This window comes from Lacerta agilis, chromosome 1 (genome assembly GCF_009819535.1).
Source record: "Lacerta agilis isolate rLacAgi1 chromosome 1, rLacAgi1.pri, whole genome shotgun sequence".
NCBI lineage: Eukaryota > Metazoa > Chordata > Lepidosauria > Squamata > Lacertidae > Lacerta > Lacerta agilis.
This window is the reverse complement of record NC_046312.1, coordinates 128380277-128392997: the sequence shown is the minus strand read 5'-3', so window position 1 is coordinate 128392997 and position 12721 is coordinate 128380277. Positions and strand designations below refer to the sequence as shown.

Sequence of the window (12721 nt, the reverse complement as noted above, 5' to 3'; positions counted from 1 at the left end):
GTGATGATGATTGAAGTAAAAGTACCCCCCCCAGCTCACTCAACAGAACCTCAATTTAACAAGATTATTTAAATACATAGCTGACCCCCCCAATAAATGGCAGATTTACTTGAATGCAGTTGAACTGCCCTTTTTTTAAAATGTAAAAATAATTAATTGTGCTGCTCCTGAGAGGTGTTGTGTCTGCATCTGCGCAGCATCACAAGCACAGAGGACCTATTTTTCCTGATTCTCGCCTGAAACCCGCTTTGCTTGAGAAGAGATTGGAATGAGCAGGAGCCTGGTCAGGGAATGGAGTCTGACCCTGTTCTAAAATACTGTGAGGGTCAAGCCTATATATGATCTAGTTGGGATTCCAAAGGCTTCTCTTATCTTTTCATTATTTCCATTGGGACCACAGCTGAGGAAGAGAACACAACTCTCCCTTCCTACCCATCGCGGACCTGATTCTGTTTATTCTGCACACTCTTTCTCTCTTATACCCCTGAAGATTAATTTTTTTCTTTATGTCTAGAAGGAGAGCCTGCTAGATCAGGCCAGTGGCCCATCTAATCGAGCATCCTGTTCTCACAGGGGCCAACCAGATGCGTGTGGGAAACCTGTAAGCAGAATTTGAGCACAGGAGCCCTCTGCCCTCCTGTGGTTTTCAGCAGCTGGGATAATATGGTGTAAGAGAATATGTGTTTTAATGTTGGGTAGGACGCGGGTGGCGCTGTGGTCTAAACCACAGAGCCTCTTGGGCTTGCCGATCAGAAGGTCAGCAGTTCGAATCCCCGCCACAGGGTGAGCTCCCGTTGCTCAGTCCCAGCTCCTGCCAACCTAGCAGTTGGAAAGCACATCAAAGTGCAAGTAGATAAATAGGTACCACTCTGGCGGGAAGGTAAACGGCGTTTCCATGCGCTGCTCTGGTTCGCCAGAAGCAGCTTAGTCATGCTGGCCACATGACCCAGAAGCTCGGAAGCTGTACGCCGGCTCCCTCGGCCAATAAAGCGAGATGAGCGCCGCAACCCTAGAGTCATTCACAACTGGACCTAATGGTCAGGGGTCCCTTTACCTTTACCTTTAGGGCATGTGAGGCCAAACTGCTAATATATATTACAAATTATTTACTAAAGAAGAAAAGGAATGCAGATTTCCCTGAACTAACTAGCTCTTCCCCATTTCCAACTTTGAGATTAGCACCAGTGTCACAGCCAGGCAAGATCTGGTCCTGTGTCTCCAGTATCTGTTGCCTACATTTACAGATAATCAGGCTGTGACTCCTTCTCACTTAATGGTCCAACATTAGCATGTGCCGAAGGACCTTGCTGATTCAGGGTAAAGTTATGTTGAAGTTGCTCTGTTTGCTGAATAATGTATCAAATTAAATAATTGCTATGGCAGATTGATCCACTTTAAGATGATTGTAGAGGGATGCCAATTGGTTTATCTTAGATCTGAATAATGCAAGTTTAGCAGCATGAGTGATGTCCTTGGATCAAGTTATTTAATAACAGGATAGACAGTGCTGGGAGTTCATATTTTAATCATATATCTAAGCTTTTAAAACAGGCTGTATGGTTGCTTCAAAAACAACAGAGGGAAAAGCACTAAAGCTGGAGTTCTAACCCCACTTACCTGGGAGTAAGCCGCACTGAATTAGAGAGGACTTCCTCAGGGGCGTACCGAGGATCAAAACTGGGGGGGGGGGCAAGCCATGGTCGTTCAGGTTGTGACATTTCAGCACGGAAAAGGCGAATGAAACCAAAATTTTAAGAAAATTATATATAATTATATCAGTGCTTTGTTACGGTAGTTATTACAATTATTGGAACCAGTTTCTTATATCCATTTAGGCAGCCTTGATGTCTTCTAAATGTAAATAAGAAGGTAAACTAATAAACTATAACTGGAATAAATTTGAAATTGGTTGTTTCAAAGAAACACTTAGTAAACATGCTAACTAACGCCTCGCATTCAACTAAAATACTGATCAACTAGCGGTGGGCGGCTCAGTTTATATAGTGACGCGGAACTCACTAGACCCCTCTAGAAGATTCCCTCTTCTCTCTGCTAGAGCCCGCTAGAGACCTCTCCCTCCCTTGAATCCCACTGGCTGGCTGACATAGATTCCTCTACCAGTTGCTAGGTGGCCCTAGATACATCTCGGTTTTTACACCATTTCAGTGTGGTAAACAACCGATTATTCGCCATCGCCCTACCTAATTTTGTTTCGTTTCATTACTTTATAACCATTTAAAATTTTTTTTGCTTCTTTGGGGGGCAGTTGCCCCCCCTGCCCCTCGCTGGGTACGCCCATGGACTTACTTCTGTATAGACATGGTTTGGCTTATGCTGTTAAGTTGACTTGCGTCTTTAATACTGTATTCCCTTGCCTGCAGCAGTGCAGCCTTGGTCGCACTGTTGATACTGCATTGCCGTTTATTCCGCCTTGCTTTAACACTTGCCCTTTTGTCTGTGGTTACATTGTGAAATCAACCATTTTAAAACAAGGTGGATATGGCAGGGCTTTATAACCCTTGCAGTGATACAGGCAACTGCATATTACACTTAGATTGCAATCTGGGAGTGAGCCCCCTTGAATTGAGTGGATTGGACAATATTTTCTTTAATGAAATACTGCCTTCAAGTCAATGTCACTGAAGTTTGGGTGCTTTTCTTGCGAGTCTTTGTACGCTTGTTCACTAATGACCCAGATAATTGTTACTTTTAAAAAGGTTTAATCCAAGAGTGGCCCAGACACCTATTTGCCACTAAGCATGCACATCCTTGAGCTTTTGCTTATGGTCACTGGACTGAAAGAAAGAAGGCTAAAGTCCTTGTTTTTATAATCACACTTCCCTTGTCTCCTAATACAAATGTGACATTTCAATTTTTGATGCTTTATAAATCATCTGCAGCGAAGAACAAAGCCCTGATCTAGGTCAGGAAATCAGTGTATGAAAGCAGATAGCCACATCCATATTATGTTCATGAATCAAGGACTGTGGGACTAAAATGGATGCACATCCAAATGCAAATGTTGATGCTCTGTCTTCCCTTGCCTTCACTTTAATTGGTTTGTTAGTTAGCTAGCTATTTAGTTATTTGTTTGTTCCCAACAACATCCTGCTATGTCTGGTTACTCATAGCTACATATGACATGGGGCTTCTGATAGTTGATAGCTAAGCTGTCAGTTTCCAGCCCCTCTTACATTCAAAATGTAGCAGCTAGCATGGGCATAGCCAGTATTTTTGCTGGGGGGGGGCAGGCTTTTGTTAGGGGGGCAGAACTTCAGATTTGTATTGATTTGGGACAGCTGCCCCCACCTTTGACTACACCCACGTCATCTAGGGTATAAACTTCGATTACAAATTCTGAAAAACAACATTGGCAACAGCATAGCGAAAGAATTCATATTGGGGTTACCATGGAATTTCAGAAATACCCAGAATGGGCAACAAATTCTGGGGTCTACTACCCCTATGACTCTGAGAGAGGACTTTTGGGAGCCTCAGAAAAATCCACACAGGAATGAGGAAGAGACCATTTAAGCAAAAATCTATGGCTCAGACTACTAATGAATATAACATGCATGGAAAAAAAACACACCCAACTTTCATTCAGTTTCCTAATCTGTGCCTCCAAGAAGTGCTGGCGCCCAAATTAATTGGAACAGAGGGCATTTTTCACTTGCCTTTTCCTGCCAACTTGTTGGCATCGTCAAGAGGCTGCCTGCCTTTCTCCTTCTGGTTTCCTTTTTAAATTTAATGTTATCTCTTGCTTTCAGTGTTGTTGTAAATTAAAATTAGTTGTTAACTTTAGGATGATGAGGTCATTATAATGCAACTCTTTTGTATATTGATTACATTTGAGCTTCATTTGTTTAATGCGTCGTAGGGTTTATTAGGTCTTTCCACACATCCCTCTCTCGATGTAGGAGGTGGGGGGACAGAGAGTGGCAAAATGGATGGAAAGCAGATGCTCAGTTTAATTTGAAACAGTCAACTGAAATGGACTGAGCCACCGGCAGTTCATACTATCTGAGGAGGACCAGTCCCGTGAGAGCAAGAGAAAAAAAATGACGACTGAGAGAAAGGCATGAGCAGCTCATACTTAACAAATCAGGAAGAGCAGCTATTAAGGGCAAATCTGAAGTTGCCCCCATCCCTGTCAACAGTGTTACCAACTGCATAAAAGATGAAACTCTGGCGTGGGGTGGGGATGTCCCCCCCCCCCCGTGTGCACTTGTAGAGGTCAAAGGCCTGGTGGGTCCAAGAGTGGCACCTAGTGGTGAAGCGGAACCGGAAACATTGTTCCTCTAGGGCTGCCTTCCCTAACCTGGTTCTTTGAGAGCCAGTGTGGTGTAGTGGTTAAGAGCGGTAGACTCGTTATCTGGGGAACCGGGTTCGTGTCTCCACTCCTCCACATGCAGCTGCTGGGTGACCTTGGGCCAGTCACACTTCTCTGAAGTCTCTCAGCCCCACTCACCCCACAGAGTGTTTGTTGTGGGGGAGGAAGGGAAATGAGAATGTTAGCCGCTTTGAGACTCCTTCGGGTAGTGAAAAGCGGGATATCAAATCCAAACTCTTCTTCTTCTTCTTCTTCTTTTAAGAAGGAGACAGATATTTCATTCCCCTTTTTGTGGCAGCATTGGATTAGCAGGGATGGGTGAGAGTGACCATTTTAGTTTCTCATTTTCTAGTCTTAAGCTCAGTTTTCCACATTTCTGCAGCAATTTGTGGTCTTCGTTTGCATTCTTGTGCAAATTTCTTCTAATGCGCACTTCAGTAGCAGGAAGTATCTGGTGCTGTCCAAGATTTTAAAGAAACCAAAAAAATATTGTGATTTTTGTGGGAATGTTCAGGGAGGCAAGAGAGGATATATTATTTAATGATATCCTTCCTAACTTGCATTAGCAAGTTCTATGTCTTAGCAGGGTTTAACATTCCCCTTTAAACGCACAGCTTGTTGCAGGTTCGTCTGAACCTTCTCTGCATAGGATTCCTGGTAAGTTCCCTTCTTGTCCCTCTTAAAAAGAATATATGTGGAACTATCCCATAAGGCAGTGTTTTTCAACCTTTTTTGGGCAAAGGCACACTTGTTTCACACTTGTTTAGCCGCTTTGAGACTCCTTCGGGTAGTGAAAAGCGGGATATCAAATCCAAACTCTTCTTCTTCTTCTTCTTCTTGTTTCATGAAAAAAATCACGAGGCACACCACCATTTGAAAATGTTAAAAAATTTAACTGTGCCTATATTGACTATATATAAAGTAATTTTTCAATTTTTCCCACGGCACACCAGGCAACATCTCGCGGCACACTAGTGTGCCTCAGAACAGTGGTTGAAAAACACTGCCATAGGGGAGTTAGTCCCAAGTGACTGCAGACAGGCAGTCATTTCTGCTCACACATGGAGAAAAACAAAATGGAGAAGAGAGGAGCAAAAGAAGCTGGTGTGCTCCTCTGCCCCAGATTAGGCCACACACACCCTCTAGTCACATGCACAGGAAGTTCTATCCCAGCTCAGGAGGAAACAGGAAGTTTTCTCCTGGCTGGTACAAAGCATCTCTTAGCATGTCCATTCTAGGAATGTTGTACTTGACTGTTATGTGTTTCACACCCCACATTTTTTATATGGATAACATGAATTTTAGGGCTCTGCTGCACACATGCATGTGCGCACACACTCACTGCGGGTTCAAACCTGACCCAAGAACACCCTACAAAAACAATATTTTTTGTGGGGTGAGGGAACTAATATTTAATTGGGGTTTATTTGGTCCACCATCTTGAGTCAACATAGCATCTGCTGTCAAAACATAGATGAAAACTGCCTTCTCCACCTCAGGAACCCTCATGCCAAATTGGGGGACAGTATCTTCAGATATTGGCACAGGTTGTCAAAGTTACATCAAACTGAGTGATCATATCTTCAGAGTTGTTCTAGTTGGCACAGTTTTGACCCATCATGTAAAAAATTGGGCCAAGTTAAACCAAAGTCACATTTTGGTCTGCCATCTTGATTCAGAATGGTGGCTGGTGTCTCAACATAAACCAAAACCGCTCCCCCTGCCTTGGGTGCCCTTGTGTTGAGTTTGGTGACGATATCTCAACAGGCATTTGAACCTGTAGAGGACAGACAAATGGACAAACCACTTTCCAAAATACACAGTGGATAATTACGTGCAGTTTCAACCAGTGTTTTTTTCCCCTTAAAAAAATGTTTAGGGGTACTCTCATTTTGACTCAAGAAAATCATCATTTTATAGTTCAAATCAGGAAAGATAAGTACAGTAAATGGACAAAAGTACAAAGATTCACAAAATGTTTAGGGGTATTGTCCCCCTGTGTACCCCCAGAAAAAATAACCCACTGGTTTTAACTAATATACACATTTTTCCAAGCAATTTTCGCTAATATAATGCATGTTTGTATGTTATTTTCACTAACGTTTGCATTTCCCGCAATATATGGGTTTTTATATAAGTTTTCTGATTGGAGATCTGCACCTCAAAATTCACATTTCAAAGGATAGTTATGTTTCAGTTTGTGTATTGGTTCACAAAGGGTGAACTGGGTAGTTTGCCACTAAAGTGCCAAGGAAACTGAATTTCTCCAGTATCCCTATGAATTAGTACCCCAGTCCACAGATTCTCAGCAGGAGGAAGCAAGACAAACTTCAGTATGACCATCTCCATACACTTATCTCTGACTGATGGTTTTATCTATTTATGTCCTGCTTTCAAGGCCTACACCCTCACAAAGCAGCTCATAACAATTCAATAAAAAATGTGTTTAAAACAATAACAACTCAGTTTTGAGCAATAATGATCATCAGGTAGAGCAAGTTCCTCAAAAAACCTTGAGGGGAAGAAATATACAAAGGGATTCCCTAACCCTACAGGTCCAACACAGCTATCATCCATTGAACCAAGTATTTTTGCTAATCATATTTGAAAATCTGGCTCATTTTGAGATGTTTGTGTACCCAAACAACACAAGGTTGTTTTATATATTCAGATAGGGTTTTTTTTGGGGGGGGGGGGTATTTCATATAAATTTGTAAACGTTCTGTTGAGACTGAATTTCAGTATGGTGCTCCATGTCTGTGAGCCATCTCTTTCATTAATGCCAGATTTTGATGCAGTAGGTTTAAGCAAACCTCATATTAATGCAATAAAATGAGAATTGTTGCTAATCACTGGACTTCCTTGCAAATCCCACCTTTGTTGCAGTGCGAAATTGCTAACAGATGTTGTGTGCATCATAAGAATATCCATGGCCATGCAGGCTGGTCATACGCTATTGCTCCTAATCTGAATCACTTGTTGTGTGTGCTTATCCATATAATAGCTGTTGTGTAGGTTAATCCCCCTTTCTGCGGAAAAGACAAGCTCCTTTTAAGCCAAAGGTTTCCTAGAAGTGAATGTCAATACCTGTGCCTGATTAATAAGGTCAAGGGGAGGAAATTATACAAGACTGATATTAAATACCTCATTTTCATCTGTGGCTTATGCTTCCTGAAATGGAGAAAGTGAAGGTTAGGATTTCTGATGGCGAGCAATGTTTTCTCTCTTTGGGCGCTAGTGCTGTGCACAGGGGCGTACCCAGGATCAAAACTAGGGGAGGGGGGCAAGCCATGGTCGTTCAGGTTCAAAAACAAAAACAGCTTCAAAAAACAGAAAAACTTTCCCCCCAAAACAGAAAGCCCCAAATGGCTGAAAAACTCACTTTCCCAGGATCCTCAGTCCTCGCAAAGGAACTACTCAGCATGCAAGGGAACTCAGTTTCGCAAGCTCCCTTGCAACAATGAATCCCGGCAAATTCAGAAACTGTTCCTCTCTTGGCAGCACGATGTAGCATGGATGCAAAAAGCAGGCTGATGAGGAAGGATGAGAACCCAGGCTAAAACCATGGTCAGCCCTCGGATTCGCCCCCTGACACTGCCCAAGTCTCAGCCTGCATCCCCATTTGACCAAGCAGGGTGCAGGCTAGGATCCGGTCTCTGATAGGCACGCCAGCTCTTTGTCGGCATGAGGGAGGGGGGGGGGAACAGCCGGCGCAACACACACACACACACACACACACACAGTGGCCAACTGTGCCTCGGCAAGAGGGCAAGAGCTTAATTGTTATTGAGATTTTGGGAGGGGGAGAAAGACCAGTCGTTGAGCTTTTATTCAGGAGGAGAGCTTTTTTTTCCTTTTAGGCTGCCGATAACCATTTAATTATTTTTTTGCTTCTGGGGGGGGGCAGCTGCCCCCCTGCCCCGCTGGGTACACCCATGGCTGTGCACCTTGCTTCTTGTCTTGATTTGTAATTGGCTTTGTAATTGTGAGCGTTCAGAAAATGTTTGTCTGCATTTCAAATGTTCCTGGCTTGTCATGTACCCTGATGTTATCAAATGTAGTTTGTGTATTATCTTATTGCCCTCTGGGAATCGTAGATTGCTTTCCTTCGCCCTGCATTCACCCCATAACACCATCCCTTCACTGCATAATTATGAACTATACATTTGTTTCTGAGAACAGTTCCTGGAGATGCACACTTTTGTTTTGCTATTTTTGATTTATTTGTTACACGGCACAATCTCCACTCCGTGAGTTTTATTTTCTTGTAAATATATTCATTTTTCAGCCATAGGACATTCAGATCCCACCTTTTCTCCAAGAATCTCAGAGTAGTAGTCATGCTTCTCCCCCCCCCCCCCCCGCCCCGGCCACCATTTTCTCCTCACAACAATCTTGCGAGGTAGGCCAGACTGAGAGATAGTGGCTGGCTCAAATCCCGCAGTGAGTTTCATGGATTTGAACCTTGGTCTCCTTCCATTGTAGTCCAGCAGTTTATCCACTGCACACAAGAATACAAGAATATAAAATATTTTTGGCTATCTAACTGCATGTAATGCTTGAGATTACTAGTCTATATCACACTTTACTGGGAGTAGATCCCATTGGAATGACTTCTGAGTAGGCATGAATCCAGGCCCTGCAAATGTCCCTACAGTGGTACCTCGGGTTAAGAACTTAATTTGTTCTGGAGGTCCGTTCTTAACCTGAAACTGTTCTTAACCTGAAGCACCACTTTAGCTAATGGGAACTCCTGCTGCTGCTGTGCCGCCAGAGCACAATTTCTGTTCTTATCCTGAAGCAAAGTTCCTAACCTGAAGCGTTATTTCTGGGTTAGCAGAGTATGTAACCTGAAGTGTATGCAACCAGGGACAGTCCCAGATTTACAGAAGCCGGCCTGGTTTCTGATTGGATCCCACCATGTCCCACTTTTCCTTAGGGTGTCCCTATTTTCATCAGAGAAATATTGGAGGGTATGTGTATAGGTTTATGTTTGTGTCGCTCTGCCACAGCTGTGGCCCATTTGTTGGCGCAGGGCAGCCTAGGGAGGGCCTAAGTTGCTCTTCACCTCAGTACAGTGGTACCTCTGGTTACAAACGCTTCAGGTTACGAGCTCCACTAACCCAGAAGTAACTGCTCCTGGTTGTGAACTTTGCCCCAGAATGTGAACAAAAATCATGTGCCAGAGGCGCACGTGCAGCAGGAGGCCCCATTAGCGAAATCGCGCCTCAGGATAAGAACGGTTTGAGCTTAAGAATGGGCCTCTGGAACAAATTAATTTCGTAACCAGAGGTACCGCTGTAGAATATTTTCCAAGTTAGCTGTAGACCCAATACTCTTCTTACCATGTATGAATTGGGCCGTGTGTATCATGTCCTACAGTAAAATTTTCATTTCTGAGCACCAGTCTCCTTTCAGTGCCACCTGCTCTGTTTTTGTTCACTCTTCAGTTTGGTTCCTGCGTTTAGCTGTGGTAGTAGCAGCAGCTATGTTCAGACCCCAGAGCTATGGATTTCTCTAGGCCACTGCCAGGGTGGGTGGGAGGTACAGGAGCTACTGCCAGCCATTATTTTAATTTTTGTTGGTGTGCTCCAGGGGTGGCCTCTCCTCCCCCTCCGCAACACTGGGTAACAGTTATGTGGAATTCAGTTCCCCTTTTTAATGTTCTCTTAGGACCCACTTTCCCTTTAACATTTCAAAGTCCCGCACCTGAAATGGCACCTGACTTTCAGAGAATAGGAAAGTGTGGATAGTTCTCCTGATGGAGGGATGGAGAAAGTGGAATTCCCCAAGGATCTGTATTGGGACCTGTGCTTTTTAAGTTGGTCATAAACGATCTAGCATTAAGGGTGAGCAGTGTGGTGGCCAGGTTTGAAGAAGAGATTAAATTGTTTGGGGTCATAAAAACAAAAAGAGATTGTGAAGAGATCCAAAAGGACCTCTCCAAACTGAGTGTAAAATGACCAATGCAATTCTATGTAAGCAAGTGTAAAGTGATGCTTTTAGGGGCAAAATGTCTTAATTTCACATATATGGGGTCTGAACTGGCTGTGACTAGCAAGGAGTGGGACTTTGAGGTTTTAGTAGATAGCTCAATGAAGACCTAGTGTCCAACAGTTGTGAACAAAGCAAATTCCATGCTAGGAAATGAGTGGCAAATGAAACTATAATGGTGTTATACAAATCTATGGTGTGACCACACTTGGAATACTGTGTACAGTTCTGTGTACAGATCACCTCACTTCAAAAAGGGTACTGTAGTGTTGAAAAACGTTCAAAAAAAGGACAACAAAAATGATCAAGGCAATGGAGCAACTCCTCTATCAGGAAAGTTAAAGTTAACATTTGGGACCTCTTAGTTTACGGAGAAGGTGAGCAAGAGGAGATGTAATAGAAAATTATGTATGGCATGGAGAAAGTGGATAGAGGGAGAGAGAGAGAGATCTCCCTCCCTCTCATAACACTTGAACTCATCAGCATCAAATGAAGTTGAAAGATTCCTGACAGACGAAAGAAAGTCTTCACACCGCGCAGAGTTAAACTCTGGAACTTGCTCTTGGAGAAGGTAGGGGTGGCCACCAACTTGGATGAATTTAAAAAAAGGATTAGAGAAATTTATGGAAGATAAGGCTATCAATGACAACCAGCTACAATTGCTCTGCTCCGTCTCCACAGTTAGAGGCAGCAGTGCTTCTGAATTCCAGTTGCTAGAAACTGCAGGAGAGGAGAGGGCAGGCCCTACTTGTGGGCTTCCCGCAGGCATCTGGTTGGCCATGGTGAGAATTGGATGCGGAATTAGATGGACCACTAGTTTCATCCAGGGGGGCTCTTAAGTTCTTAATTCAGCTTGAATATTCTAACATGACCATACCCCACCATCCCTTTGTCAAATGTCCTTAATATATGTGTTTTCATCTTTCTCTTTGGTACAGAAATCTTAAATGGAGGAGTGTATGTTGGACAGAACAGATTTCTTTGCTATGCAGACACCATTCAGTGGGAAGATATTGTTCGTAACCCTTTGGCTTCCAACTTTTCTGTGGTTCCAAAAAACAGCAGTGCAGATTGTAAGTATTGCCTTTGTTATCCACTCTTACCACTTTGCCATTCTCACGCTTATTCAGGTACACATCTACTTTTTCTTTCCGTGCTTTCTGTAGCATCCGTACATTAACAGTTCAATCCTGTGCATGTCTACTCAGACACAAGTGCACTGAGTTCAGCGGGACTCATGTCTTGGTAAGTGTGCATAGGGTTGCAAAGTAGGTTTCATTATGATTTAACCACTCAAAAAACCTGCCTGCTTCCAAGGTTCTTCCCCACCCTTCATTTATTTTCCTTTCCTTTCCTTTCCCCCCCTCTTTCTTTTTTACATTATTCGTAAGCTTCCTTTCCAATGAACTGCCCAAGGTTGCATTTCATGCAGAAAGAAACCAGGATCTGAAGCCCACTTGAAAGACGCCATTGTTTAGAATTCCACTGTGAGGGCAAACCCTGGTTAGTCTTAATTGCAGTTAGCATTGATATTCACAAACTGCTTAACCATTTCTTTCATTAGCCTTGAATTCAAGTATCATGCAACCACATGCCAGCTGTCCAAGTACCTTCTTATTTTGTTTAAATGTTCCATCTCCCTCTCTTCACAGAATCTAGCCATATGAGTTAATTTAACTGAAGGATAGCAAATGTAGTGAGCTCCAGATGTTGCCGAACTCCATCAGCCCCCGGCCATCATGGCTAATGGGCAGGGATGATGGGAGTTGTCCAACAACATCTGGAGGGCACCATCTTGCCAAACCCTGATTTAACTATATACAGGGTGTTCCAATTCCTGTTTGAAGCAATTCGGTTTATGCAATGTTTCTGAAAGGCTGAGGTGTGCAACTAGCTGCCTCTTGCTCTCTTCAAGTGTCACTGATTCTATCCTGCATTGGTGATTTGTCTGACATGGCTTGATTATATCATCACTCAGCAAAGCAAATCGGTATATCCTGTACAACTTTAACTGATGGTGGGGATAGCATCTGAACTGGAATCTAAAGATAGATAGATAGATAGATAGATAGATAGATAGATAGATAGATAGATGATAGATAGATAGATTGATAGATAGATATTACGGCCATTGGCCCATCACGCACGATTTTTCAAACAACATATATATACTTAGCCTTTCTACTTAGAACTTCGAAAGGTCTGGAATCTCAACATCTGACAACCCACTGATATCTCTCCTTGGCTTGATTTCATTTATCCTACTGAAGTTCATGGCCAAGACATGTAAGCTGAATAAGCTAGTAATGACTAATGCTTTCTCTTCATTTGGGAGATGCAGATCTTGTATCTGTCTCTGGCATGTTCAGCTTTCTCAACTATATATCCAGCCAT

General features: G+C 43.1%; 1 protein-coding gene across 6 annotated transcripts in view; it reads left to right on the top strand.

Moving 5' to 3' along the window:
* Positions 1–12721, top strand: part of ERBB4 (erb-b2 receptor tyrosine kinase 4) — an 828249-nt gene that overhangs the window by 556444 nt on the left and 259084 nt on the right. For all 6 annotated transcript variants that reach the window (XM_033170891.1, XM_033170926.1, XM_033170900.1 and 3 more), the window contains exon 4: positions 11266–11400. In XM_033170891.1, the coding sequence (XP_033026782.1) occupies positions 11266–11400 (135 nt within the window). The remainder of the gene's footprint in view (positions 1–11265; positions 11401–12721) is intronic.